Genomic DNA, 13846 nt, shown 5'->3' on the forward strand with positions numbered 1-13846 from the left:
ATGCAACAGGATGACATAAACTGTGGTCATCAGGCCAAGGTAGTGTTTTCCAGGTTCCTTCATTATCAAAGTATCTTCACAGCTTCCGTAACCCTCTGCCAGCACTTCACCTAGGGCATCTCAGACTCGGGCGGCTAAGCCCACTCTCTTGAGGTTGGAAGGTATCTACATAGGTTATTGGGAATTCTTCTGTACAAAAAATTTTTCTCCTCTGATTTCTTTTCAAATTATGATGTATCGTGGACTTGATATGTATGTTACACTTTGAGTTATCATACAATACCAGGTTCTTTATTTTATGTTCAAGTGTTTCCACCTTGGGTCATTGGACCTCTTTCAATTTGATGCCTGTGTCCTTTCAAAATGCCTCATGATTTTCTTTATGTTTTAAGGACTCTCCTACTGTCTGGCACTGGAAGATTCTTCAGGATCATCTTGAATGTCCCCTGTCCAACCCTAGCATCAGCCATTTGTGCAATCAATCTGCTTCCTTTGGCTGGAGAATGTGATCAGAAACCAGAATCACGTTGCTAGGTGTACTGGTTGCTACTGAGGTGTCATTGCCTCTAGACTCTCAACAACACCCCCACACATGTATGTTTACATAAAATCTGTCATTATCTCTGCATCTGCTCCTCTGCATCAATGCTAAAGATGAGTTCATACCAATGTCCCCAACTCTAATCCTGTATCACACGATTCATCCTCGCCGTCTCCTTTGCTGATCTGTAACCTCCTATTTCAACAGTGAGAAATGTGATGGTGGCCATCACTGGCCATGCATTTTCTTGTTCCTCCTGGGACGTACCCACTCAAGCTTCATGACTGTAAACCTATCTCGCTGAGAAACGACATTACCAACCAGAATGCAGTGTCTATGCGCTGTTCCTTGTGTATTTATTTTTCAATTTTCCAGCCAGAAAGCTGTTTTTTAAAGTTACTTAGGCCAGCAGCTTTCTCTTCATTATCTTCCTTAAAATTATGTCATATATTTGTAATGCAGTGTGATTCTGTGACCACAGCCTCCATTTCTTCCACGGATCCCCTGACTTCTTAAGTTTTAAAAATTTCTGTATGCAAGTATTCATTATTTGTGTCTTGAAGGTCTATGGGCTCTGACAGATGCATAGTGCCAAGGATCCACCACAGTAATACTGTTAAGATTAGTTCCACCACCAAATATCCCTTGGATTTCACGTGAACACAGGTTTTCAAATCAGCTAGGTAGATACCAAGGAGCACAAATTCTGGTTTACCAAAAATGTCTATTTTTAAGTAATAAGGAGCTGCCGCACTGTCTGCTCTATTCTTTTCCACCCTCATGAGTGATAAATGAGATTTCCTATTTCTCTACACCTCACCAATACTGAGTATTATCAAGTTTTGGATTGAAGCTATCTTATAGGTGTACCGTCCATTTTGAACATTCCATTTTTTTGTGGTATATTATATATAAATAATCTCTCCTCTCTCCTTCACTTGTCTCCATGTCCAGGGCTCCCCACCTCCACACGATTGTGATCCACTTCTCTCCAAAATCATATCTCTGCACCTCCTACCTTACACAATGTGGCCTCTTCTCTCCCTCGAGTCGTGCAACTTTTCCGCGAGCTTTCAGATCGAGTGCTAGGGTATTCAGAATGACCTGATTTTACCTAGCTGTGCAGGGGGTGAGGCAAGCCTAGGCTCCTCCTCCTCCTCCTCCATCTTAGCTCATTCCTTCCTATCACTAATGGTGACAACTTTTAATCAGCTCCATTTCTAGTTATCAAATCTCTGTAATAACTTTGTTTTCCTTTATAAAAAATAATACTTCTAATCTAATACTTGAGATAATCCTCACATTCATCCTGTTTTTCTTTCTTTTCATGGCTACAGTGATCATTCGAATTTAGAGCCTATCATCTCAATGAATATAAATTTTTAAATCCTGTATGATTATCTTCTCAGCATTCATATTTTCAAGTTTCCAGATATCTGTTTTCTAAAACACTATTTTAATTGTGTCATTCTTTTCTTAAGAGAAAAGATTGTACTTATTTATTGTGAGACTCTGAGGCTCCTTCCACAGTTTGGCTATTGTGGACATTGCTGCTATAAACATCGGGGTGCAGGGACCCCGGCGTTTCACTGCATCTGTATCTTTGGGGTAAATCCCCAGCAGTGCAATTGCTGGGTCAGAGGTCAGTTCTATTTTTATCTCTTTGAGGAACCTCCACACAGCTTTCCAGAGTGGCTGCACCAGTTCACATTCCCATCAACAGTGCAGAGGGTTCCCCTTTCTCCACATCCTCTCCAGCATTTGTTGTCTCCAGTCTTGTTAATTATCCCCATTCTCACTGGTGGGATCTCATTGTGGTTTTGATTTGTATTTCCCTGATGGCAAGTGATGCAGAGCATTTTCTCATGTGCGTGTTGGCCATGTCTATGTCTTCCTCTGTGAGATTTCTGTTCATGTCTTTTGCCCATTTCATGATTGAATTGCTTGTTTCTTTGCTGTTGAGTTTAATAAGTTCTTTATAGATCCTGGATACCAGCCCTTTATCTGATACGTCATTTGCAAATATCTTCTCCCATCCTGTAGGTTGTCTTTGAGTTTTGTTGACTGTTTCTTTTGCTGTGCAGAAGCTTCTTATCTTGATGAAGTCCCAATAGTTCATTTTTGCTTTTGTTTTCTTGCCTTCATGGATGTATCTTGCAAGAAATTGCTGTGGCCAAGTTCAAAAAGGGTGTTGCCTGTGTTCTCCTCTAGGATTTTGATGGAATCTTGTCTCACATTTAGATCTTTCATCCATTTTGAGTTTATCTTATCTTATCTGTATGGTGTAAGAGAATGGTCCAGTTTGATTCTTCCGCATGTGGATGTCCAATTTTCCCAGCACCATTGATTGAAGAGATTGTCTTTTCTCCAGGGGATAGTCTTTCCTGCTCTGTCAAACATTAGTTGACCATAGAGTTGAAGGTGCGTTTCTGGATTCTCTCTTCTCTTCCATTGATTTCTGTGTCTGTTTTTGTGCCAGGACCACACTGTCTTGATGACCATAGCTTTGCAGTACAACCTGAAATCTGGCATTGTGATGCCCCCCAGCTATGATTTTCTTTTTCAGTATTCCCCTGGCTATTCGGGGTCTTTTCTGATTCCACACAAATCTTAAGATGATTTGTTCCAACTCTCTGAAGAATGGCCATGGTCTTTTGATAGGGATTGCATTAAATGTGTAAATTGCCCTGGCTCACATTGACATTTTCCCCAATATTAATTCTTCCAATCCATGAGCATGGACTGTTTTTCCATCTCTTTGTGTCTTCCTCAATTGCTTTCAGAAGTGTTGTGTAGTTTTTACTGTATAGGTCCTTTACCTCTTTCGTGAGGTTTATTCCTAGGTGTCTTATGCTTTTGGGTGCAATTGTCAATGGGATTGACTCCTTAATTTCTCTTTCTTCAGTCTTTTGTTAGTGTATAGAAATGCCATTGATTTCTGGGCATTGATTTTGTATCCTGCCACGCTACCAAATTGTTGTATGAGTTCTAGCAATCTTGGGGTGGAGTCTTTTGGGTTTTCTATGTAGAGTATCATGTCATCTGCGAAGAGGGAGAGTTTGACTTCCTCTTTGCCAATTTGAATGTCTTTTATTTATTTTGTTGCCTGTTTGCTTAGGCTATGACTTCCAGTACTATGTTGAATAGCAGTGGTGAGAGTGGACATCCCTGTCTTGTTCCTGATCTTAGGGGAAAGGCTCCCAGTGCTTCCCCATTGAGAATGATATTTGCTGTGGGCTTTTCGTAGATGGCTTTTAAGATGTTGAGCAATGTTCCCTCTATTCCTACACTCTGAAGAGTTTTGAACCGGAATGGAGGCTGTATTTGTCAAATGCTTTCTCTGCATCTCTTGAGAGGATCCTATGGTTCTTGTTTTTTCTCCTGCTGATATGATGAATCCCATGGATTGCTTTACGAGTGTTGAACCAGCCTTGTGTCCCGGGGATAAATCCCCCTTGGTCATGGTGAATAATCTTGTTAATGTATTGTTGGATCCTTTTGGCTAGTATCTTGTTGAGAATTTTTGCATCTATGTTCATCACGGATATTGGTCCATAATTCTCCTTTTTTGTGGGGTCTTTGTCTGGTTTTAGAATAAAGGTGATGTTGGCCTCATAGAACGAGTTTGGAAGTACTCCATCTCTTTCTATCTTTCTGAACAGTTTGAGTAGTATAGGTATGTTTCTTCTTTAAACGTTTGATAGAATTTCCCTGGGAAACCATCTGGCCCTGGACTTTTGTGTCTTGGGAGTTTTTTGATGACTGCTTCAATTTCCTCCCTGGTTATTGGCCTGTGCGAGTATAAGGCCTGGGGTATAAGCTGAGGAAGAGAGAACCTCAAGCCGACTCCATGGAGAGCTGAGCATGGAGCCTGACATGGGGCCTTATCCCATAATACTGAGATCATGACCCTAGCCAAATCAATGCCCAACCTGCTGAGCCACCCAGGCATTGCCATGTCATTCTTTTCTAAGAGATTTTGTAAGTTCTCAATTTATATTTAGCAAATTAGGCTTTCTACTACTCTCCAAACTATAACCTCATGAAATTGATGGGCTGCCTCACTCTGCATCCATTCACCTTGCTCTGTCTAGGGTTAGCACACTGATGTGAATTATCCTCAATTTTCTCTCCTTGAGTCTAGTTCTAAATCCTACCAACATCTAAGATTCAGTTCATATCTCTCCAAGTTATACCATTGTTTGCTATAGTAGCCAATTTTGGCACCATTTCTTCACATGCTTTTTCAATACAATTATAGTTATCCTCATATATTGTAGTATCTAAGCATATTTTCATTATCTCATGCATATCATTTGACATTCCCAGCTGGATTTTCTGCTGTCTTAAGATGGAATGAATATCTCTGTAAGGCCCTATAGCATTTATTCCAATTAGGGTGCATTATGGATGCTCATTCATTTATTGATTGAATAAATTTGTATCTCCTTATTCTAAAATAATACCAGTAACTTGCAACAAAAGTAGTGAAAGACATTTTGACAAAAGTAGTATCAAACATTTTTCTAAATATTTTTACACAGACTGCATTATTTGTTTTTCAAATCAATTTTACCAACTGAATATTTGTTCTCCACATCTATTAAATCATTCCCTGACATTTAAAATCATTCTGAATGTTGAAGAAGCTCCTTTATGTGTGCCCCATTAATTACAGCTTAGAAATGACATAACATCAGAATGTTGGGAGTTTTTATTCATTTGACTTGTTCTTCCATCTTAGTTTATATCTTTGTGTAACTTTCTTGTATTATTAGTCTTTACAATTTTTTCTTATATTCTTATTTCTTTTAACTTTTTAGTATTGTTTTCATGATTACATTGTTCTTTGTGTCATGGCTTAATATTTATTATTTAAGTAAACACCGTGTGTGTGTGTGTATATGTGTGTATGTGTGTGTGTGTGTGTTAAGAACTGAAATTGCCAAGTGGTCTTTCATACTTTGATCCAGATTCATGATTTTTCAGAAGTTGGTTTTCCTTTTATTCTCTTTTACTTGTTTCTTTCTTTTTAAATTTTCTTTTCCCCTTTTCTCCTTTCTTTTCTCTCCTTTCCTTTGACCTTTCTTTTTTGCTTTTGCGTGTCCTGGATGATAGTTATTTTTCGGATATTTTCTTTTTTTCTTCCAGTGTTTTTATATTTTCCCTTAAATTATTTCTTCTTCACTCTAATATTCCTAATTATTTCTTGTCTAGATGTACCAAATAAACCAAAGTTTATTTATCCATACATCTACTGAAGGGATCTTGTTATTTTTTGTTTGTTTGATTCAACCTTGCAAACCGTGATTTGCCTTCAACCTATTGTATGCATTGCCACTAGAGGAATTTTTCTTTTTTTAATTTTATTTTTTTTATTAAATTCAATTTGCCAACATGTAGTATAACTCCCAATGCTCATCTCATCATATGCCCTCATTACTAGCCCAACAGTGGAAGGAGCTATGGTGTCCTTCGACAGAGGAAAAGATAAGGAATATTTGGTGTTATATATAATAACATAATATATATGTATATATATGTATATATACATGCAATGGAAAATTACTCAGCCATCAGAAAGGATGAATACCTACTATTTACTTCAACATGGATGGAACTGGAGGGTATTATGAGGAGTGAAATAAGTCAATCAGAGAAAGATAATTTTCATATGGTTTTACTCACATGCAGTTTTTTTTCTCTATGCTAAAAGCCTTCTATGACTACTTGTTACTGGATGACAATGGAGGCTGATGCTTGGAAACACTTTTAGGAGTTGTTTCTGAAATTGGGAATGGTAATTTTTAATATTAGACTTCAGCAAGGGGGTGAGGAATGTGGTTACTATGATCATGCCAATGTCTGACTTATTGAATATGCAGATGAGTAGTTCCTCTCCTTATTTGGAAGTGAAACATCCCTTGTACTAAAATCTCTAATTCATTTCAAAAGTACGTGCATGCACTGTGTGTCTGTTCCTTTACATCTGACAGAAAGCCACATCTTCTCGTGTGGTGCCAGGTCTCAGAGACAGGGTGAAGGTTGGAGTAACCCGACTAAGACATATTGGGCACCTGGTCACCAGGGCTACTTTGATCTACGGCCAAGTGGATATTGTTGCCATCAATGACACCTTCATTGACCTCAACCACATGATCTACATGTCCCAGTATGATTCCACCCATAGCAATAGCAATGCCACAGTCAGTCCTGGGAATGAGAAAATTGTTATCAATGGAAAGCCCATCTCCATCTAGGCCGCCAACATCAAATGGGGTGGTACTGCTGCTGAATTCACTTCATGACTGTGGAGAAGGCTGGGGCTAGTGTGAAGCATGGCACCAAGAGAGTCATCATCTATACCCATCATTCTTCTGATGCCTCCATGTTTGTGAGGAGTGTGAACCATGAGAAGTATGACAATTCCCTCCAGGTTGTCAGAAATACCTCCAATTACTTGGCTCCTCTGGGTAAGGTCTTTCATGACCACTTTAGCAACATGAAGGGACTAATGATGACAGTCCATGTCATCATTGCCACCCAGAAACCATAACTGGCCCTCCTGGGAGGACATGGTGTGGTAGCTGAGGAGCTGCCCAAAACATCATCCCTGTTTCTACTGGCACTGTCAAAGCTGTGGGCAGGGTCATCCCTAGCCAAATGGGAAGTTCGCTGGCATGGTCTTTCATGTCCCCACGCTCAATGGGTCAGTGATGCATCTATCTTGCTGCCTGGGGAGAAAACTGCCAAAAATTATGACATCAAGAAAGTGGTGAAGTAGGCAACATAGAGCACCCTCAAGGACATCCTAGGCCACACTGAGAACTAGGTTGTCTCCTGTGACTTTAACAGTGACACCCACTCTTCTATTTCTGATGCTGGGGCTGGCACTGCCCTCAATGGTGACTTTACCAAGCTCATTTCCTGGTGCCATAATGAATTGGTTACAGGAATAGGATATTGGACATTATGGCCCACGTGGCCTGCAAAGAGTAAGAACCCCCTGGACCACAAGCCCCACTGACAGCATAAGAATAAGTGAGAGGCAGTAAAAATTCATGATTTCATAACACTGTAAAATAATATTTCAATTTAAACATTTAATATTTGTTTTGGAAAGATTTATAGGGATTTTCACATCTTACTGACAATGTGAATGTTAGAATCAATTTCCTCAGGGAAGTTTTTGTCAATCAAGAAGATCAACTTTCCTTTACCTTCTTATTTTCCCCCTCTCTATCCTGTCTTCCTATATCGCTATCATATATACCACACATATGGTATATATTCATTTAGTTGACACTTGCATATTCTTTTCCACATTCCTGATTTTTTCTTTTGCACTTCTGCTTCCTTGGTATAGCCCTGGAAAATCAAGCTTGTATTATTTTGTTTCTTTACAAATTGCTCCATTAAAGAATTTATAATCCAATAAATTATTTAACTTTCACTTTGTGGTTTTATTGTGTTATATCTCTTTGGAAAAAATGTAACTTATTCCATTAACGTAAAATGATAAGAAACAGGTGAGTGCTCAGACAGTCTTGTCTATGAGCAACCAGAAAAGACTATGGATGGTGAGCTCTTCACTTTAACATCTATATCAGCCATGCAGGAAATTAAGATGAAAAACCAAGTCCACTTACTGTGTAGTAAGACTCCTAACTATTGTCCCAAGACAAACAATTTGGTTTAGTGATTCATTGCTGCTGAGGGGCTCACTGACTACAGGAACCAGACTTGGATGCGTTTTAACCATTACCTGCAAGAGTCATTCTCCTGAGTAAGAGTGAGGGAGGTACGACCTGCTGTGAAAGGGGCAATGGAAGGATAAAGACAGTATGGAGATTTTCTGATGAGGAAATCTAATAAGTCATATGTCACCATTTCCAAGATACTCTCTGAAGGCTACATCTCATTGCATCCCAGAGTCTAAGTGTGTCATTTTTCTTCATGTCAGTAGAAAAGACTGTTTTTTTAACAATGGAAATTATCCAATTATAAAAATGAATTTTATCAGGATAGCTTATTTTGCCTTTATAGTCTACAGTTTTCCTTTTAACATGATTGGTAAAATAGGGAAATCTTGAGCAAAAGACTTTCTTTCCTTAGTATTAAGGAGAAATTTTAGAGATATTAGTTAAAATACACATTTTTACTTAGTGCATATAAAATAAAATTTATATTTGTCTGTGGCTTCAAGTAAGCTTCTTATAGTACAGCAATATGGATTTTTTGTATGAATATATAAGCTTCCTTGCTTTGATATGAGAAACAATAAAGGTTATTGACATCTAAAATTTAGTTACCAACAATGTAAGAGGGTTCCCTTTTCTCCACATCCTCTCCAAAATTTGTGGTTTCCTGTCTTGTTAATTTTCCCCATTCTCACTGGTGTGAGGTGGTATCTCATTGTAGTTTTGATTTGTATTTCCCTGATGGCCAGTGATGTGGAGCATTTTCACATGTGCGTGTTGGCCATGTCTATGTCTTCCTCTGTGAGATTTCTTTTCATGTCTTTGCCCATTTCATGATTGGATTGTTTGTTTCTTTGCTGTTGAGTTGAATAGGTTCTTTATAGAACTTGGATACTAGCCCTTTATCTGATACGTCATTTGCAAATATCTTCTCCCATTCTGTAGGTTGTCTTTGAGTTTTGTTGACTGTAACCTTTGCTGTGCAAAAGCTTCTTATCTTTATGAGGTCCCAATAGTTCATTCTTGCTTTTGTTTCTTTTGCCCTCATGAATATATCTTGCAAGAAGTTACTGTGGCCGAGTTCAAAAAGGGTGTTGCCTGTGTTCTCCTCTAGGATTTTGATGGAATCTTATCTCACACTTAGATCTTTCATCCATTTTGAGTTTATCTTTGTGTATGGTGCAAGAGAGTGGTCTAGTTTCATTCTTCTGCATGTGGATGTCCAATTTTCCCAGCACCATTTATTGAAGAGACTGTCTTTCTTCCAGTGGATAGTCTTTCCTCCTTTATTGAATATTTGTTGGCCATAAAGTTCAGGGTCCACTTCTGGATTCTCTATTCTGTTCCATTGATCTATGTATCTGTTTTTGTGCCAGGACCACACTGTCTTGATGACCACAGCTTTGTAGTACAACCTGAAATCTGACATTGTGATGCCCCCAGATATAGTTTTCTTTTTTAAAATTCCCCTGGCTTTTCGGGGTCTTTTCTGATTCCACACGAATCTTAAAATAATTTGTTCTAACTCTCTGAAGAAAGTCCATGGCATTTTGATAGGGATTGCATTAAACGTGTAAATTCATTCATTTGGGAAACATAAATAATAGTGAAAGGGAATAGAAGGGAAGGGAGAATAAATGGGTAAGAAATATCGGAAAGGGAGACAGAACATGAAGACTACTAACTCTGGGAAACGAACTAGGGGTGGTGGAAAGGGAGGAGGGTGGGGGTGACTGGGTGACGGGCACTGAGGGGGGCACTTGATGGGATGAGCACTGAGTGTTATTCTGTATGTTGGCAAATTGAACACCAATAAAAAATAAATTTATTATAAAAAAAGTAAAATTTAGTTACACAGGTGAAGACTGGTCATTTTATATATAAGTGTAAATAGATAAGACCTGACTTTCAGCTAATAAGAAAAAGAGACATTAATGATATAGAAGAATGTTTAAGTGAAAGAACGAAATGAAGGGTTTCAAGAATTTATGTAGTAAAATCCAAGGATTTCCATTCTGCTCTGTTTCAGGGGTATGTATACATTTTTGCATAATGACATTCATTTATATGAAGAAAAGACCATTCTGTGGACCATGTTTTTGAAGGCTTGTTTCACCTGCTGGTTTCTTAAGGTATATATGAAAGGATTGAGAAGAGGAGTCACTGAGGTAATGATCACAGCTACGCCTTTGTTTAAACTCACCCTTTCCTTTGCAGAAGGCTTGATGTACATGAAGATGCAGCTGCCATAAGAGAGGGAGACCACTATCATGTGGGAGGAACACGTGGAAAAGGCTTTTTTCCTTTGACTCGTGGAAGGAATTCTCAGAATTGTGCGGATGATGTGTGTGTAGGAGAGCATAACTAGGGTTAAGGTGACCATAAGCGTTACCACCGCTAAAACAAATGCCATGAGTTCTAGAAAGTGAGTGTTTGTGCAAGAAAGCTGTAGAATTGGTGAAGAGTCACAGACAAAATGATCGATTATATTGGAGGCACAGAAATCCAACTTCAGCACCAGAATTACAGGTGGAAAGATGACCAGGAATCCTGCAAGCCATGAGCTAAAGACAAGGAGGATGCAGACTCTGCTGCTCATGATGGTCATGTAATGCAGAGGTTTGCAGATGGCCATGTAGCGGTCATAGGACATGGCGGTCAGGAGGTAAAACTCTGTCACCCCCAATAAGATGACGAAAAATACCTGAGCCAGACAGTCATTGTAGGAAATGGTTCTGTCTCCCGTCACAACAGTGACAAGGAATCTGGGAATTGCGGCAGATGTGAATGACATTTCTAGGAATGAGAAGTTTCGAAGGAAGAAATACATTGGAGTCTTCAGGTGGGGATCCGTAAGGGTGAGGAAGATAATGACCAGGTTCCCAGTCACACTGCACATGTAGGTGACCAGGAGAAATATGAAAAGTACAACCTGCCACTTTGGGTCATCGGTCAACCCGAGAAGAATAAACTCTGTTACCTTTGTGTGATTTCTCATGATTTTCCTTCTCTCTGCTGCTATTCTCTGTTTTAGCTGAAAATAGATGCAAAAAATGAGACAGAAAAGAAACTGGCACACACACAAGCGTGCACACACACATTTCAAAAACCATTGCTGTCTTTTGCATTAAGGGAAAATGGTTTTGTACTAAAAAGAGACAAAATACTTCTAAATTTATTTATGGTATCATATGTTGGTTCATTGTTTCTATATTTCTTTAGTTTTATTTTCACATATCTCTTTATAAATCTATCTTCTGAATATTTCAGGATATTCCTGAAAGCATGAAAAAGGAGATTAAAACCTCTGACACCCAAACCTCCTTTAATAAAACCATGAGCTTGCTCCCAGCATCCCATCATACTCTTTGAAGGTACTTTTTGTTGTTGCTTTCCTCTTCAGATTTTTATTTATTTTTCTCCTTTGGCTAAAAATTTCTATTTCCCTATTCAAACTTCTGCAATCTACAGAGACCACTCACTTGCGCACCCGGTAAAGTGTCCCTGATAACAGTATACGGACACAGTTAATCTAATTCCATGGCTCTGCCCTAAGACGTTCTAGTGTTCATGACTAAGCTGTTCTAATAGTCTCTTCTAAGATTGTTAATATGTTTTTCTTATGTATTTTTTTATTTATCTCTTTACCTCTCATGACATTCTCCTATATAAAGCAGTATTTTTATTTGAAGTCCTAATTTTGTTTTTGTAAACTCTTAATGTTCTCAAATAACTCAGGTACTTCTTTGCACATTGTCCTTTCTTTCTTGAGGGATGATAAAAGGGAATAGTTCAACATTCAGGCTACGTTTTGGGAGGCCAAAGGTACTATTATTTTTTATTTTCTGTTTGGCTCTAACAAAACCCTGGGTGTTGTTCCGGATTTGTTTGTTTTCCCTGTTCAATGTTATTACTTTCCATAAAAGCTTTAGATGTGCTCTCATCTAAGACCATTTTTCCCTTTTTTTTAAATAATAAATTTATTTTTTATTGGTGTTCAATTTACCAACATACAGAATAACACCCAGTGCTCATCCCGTCAAGTGCCCCCCTCAGTGCCCGTCACCCAGTCACCCCCATCCCCCACCCTCCTCCCCTTCCACCACCCCTAGTTCGTTTCCCAGAGTCAGGAGTCTTTATGTTCTGTCTCCCTTTCTGATATTTCCTACCCATTTCTTCTCCCTTCCCTTCTATTCCCTTTCACTATTATTTATATTCCCCAAATGAATGAGAACATATAATGTTTGTCCTTCTCCCATTGACTCATTTCACTCATTTTAAACATACTTTATCCAGAAAGCCTGGACAGGCTGAAATGTCTCCGTTGTTTTCTCTATCCTTCATCAGTTTCACAGCTTTCATAAGGAATGATATTTTCTGAGGATTAGCCAATTAATTTAAGATGTTAATGAACTTACTAAAATATTTTACCTGCCTCAGTGCCGCATAGAATGATTCTTACTTTCCATCATCTGTGTCTACCTGTTTGTGGTTATCAGATAAGGATCTTTTTGGCTTCTGCCTTTACATGATGGAAGCTAACCTTTACTAAGTATAAAGTCACACCGTGTCAAACGAAAGCATAAAGAATATCTGTTCAGTGTTAAGATATATGAATTAAATTGTTAGGAATCTTGCACAAAAATAATACAGTTTGTGTCCTGAAATTGATATTTACATGATTATTAAAAGGTATCTAAGCATATCTAGATGAACACAAAACATCATGAATATGTGGTTCTATCAATCACAAAATATCTGTGTTCTACAAAACAAAGATGTCAAAAATATTGAAGTAGTTTAATTTTTTTCATTTATATATTCCATATAAATTGTGTGGTTCAATTTTATTCATATATAGCATTGTGCATAATTGAGAATATTTATATAAAGCATAAACATATAGTATAAAAGCAAAAATATATTGCTCTAAGAAACTGTTAAGGACATACTTACTTTTATGTTAAATATGCCTGGTTTTGTCAATGCTGTTTCCTTGATTTATTTAAACATAAATGCTTGGGATTTTTCAAAAGCCTTTGTAATCTGTTTCTCCTCTGTCATTTTATGTTTCTAACCAAATACCCAAAATATTGGTCATAAAAAATAATTCCAAGAGCTCCTCTATTGTGCTTATAAAAGGGGTATTAGCCCATTACTGTCCATCAGCCCAAATTTCTCTAAGGATCTGAGGTCTAGCAGGCCCTAACTATTGTCATTTTAAAAAGTATTATATTGATACTTTAAATGAAATAAGCTATAGTTGAAACAAGGCTAACATATTGTCTTTCCAAGCTTAGTGGACAGAATGATGTGATCTTAGTGATGTTATTCAGGCTAGGCCTAATTTTATCTGCTCCATTCACAATGGACTCAGGGGGATTAGATGAATGAATAAACAGTAGGTTCTATGGTGACTGGCGTTCTCAGGACACGGGCATTAAACTACAGCCCTAAGTAGTACACAATTTAGAATAGAATACTTAGGTGAGATTGGCCTGAAATTAGAACAGAAAAATATATAGAATCAGTTAAACTTTTTCCTTTGGGATTTTACTTATTCATTCATGAGAGACACTGAGCGAGGCAGAGACACAGGCAGAGG

At 38.1% G+C, this 13846-nt stretch overlaps 1 protein-coding gene and 1 pseudogene across 1 annotated transcript; one reads left to right on the forward strand and one right to left on the reverse strand.

Moving 5' to 3' along the window:
- LOC119866338 lies at positions 1-7540 on the forward strand (annotated as a pseudogene).
- Positions 7541-10300: 2760 nt separating this feature from the next.
- OR6C75 (olfactory receptor family 6 subfamily C member 75) lies at positions 10301-11239 on the reverse strand. Its single transcript, NM_001389060.1, has one exon. The coding sequence runs from the start codon at positions 11237-11239 to the stop codon at positions 10301-10303; it is 939 nt and encodes a 312-aa protein (NP_001375989.1).
- Between the last annotated feature and the right edge of the window lie 2607 nt (positions 11240-13846).

The sequence above is a fragment of the Canis lupus genome, chromosome 27 (assembly GCF_011100685.1).
Source record: "Canis lupus familiaris isolate Mischka breed German Shepherd chromosome 27, alternate assembly UU_Cfam_GSD_1.0, whole genome shotgun sequence".
In the NCBI taxonomy this organism is placed as follows: Eukaryota; Metazoa; Chordata; class Mammalia; order Carnivora; family Canidae; genus Canis; species Canis lupus.

Coding starts and splice junctions, on each gene's coding strand:
- OR6C75 (NM_001389060.1), bottom strand. CDS start 11,239: ATGAGAAATCACACAAAGGTAACAGAGTTTATTCTTCTCGGGTTGACC.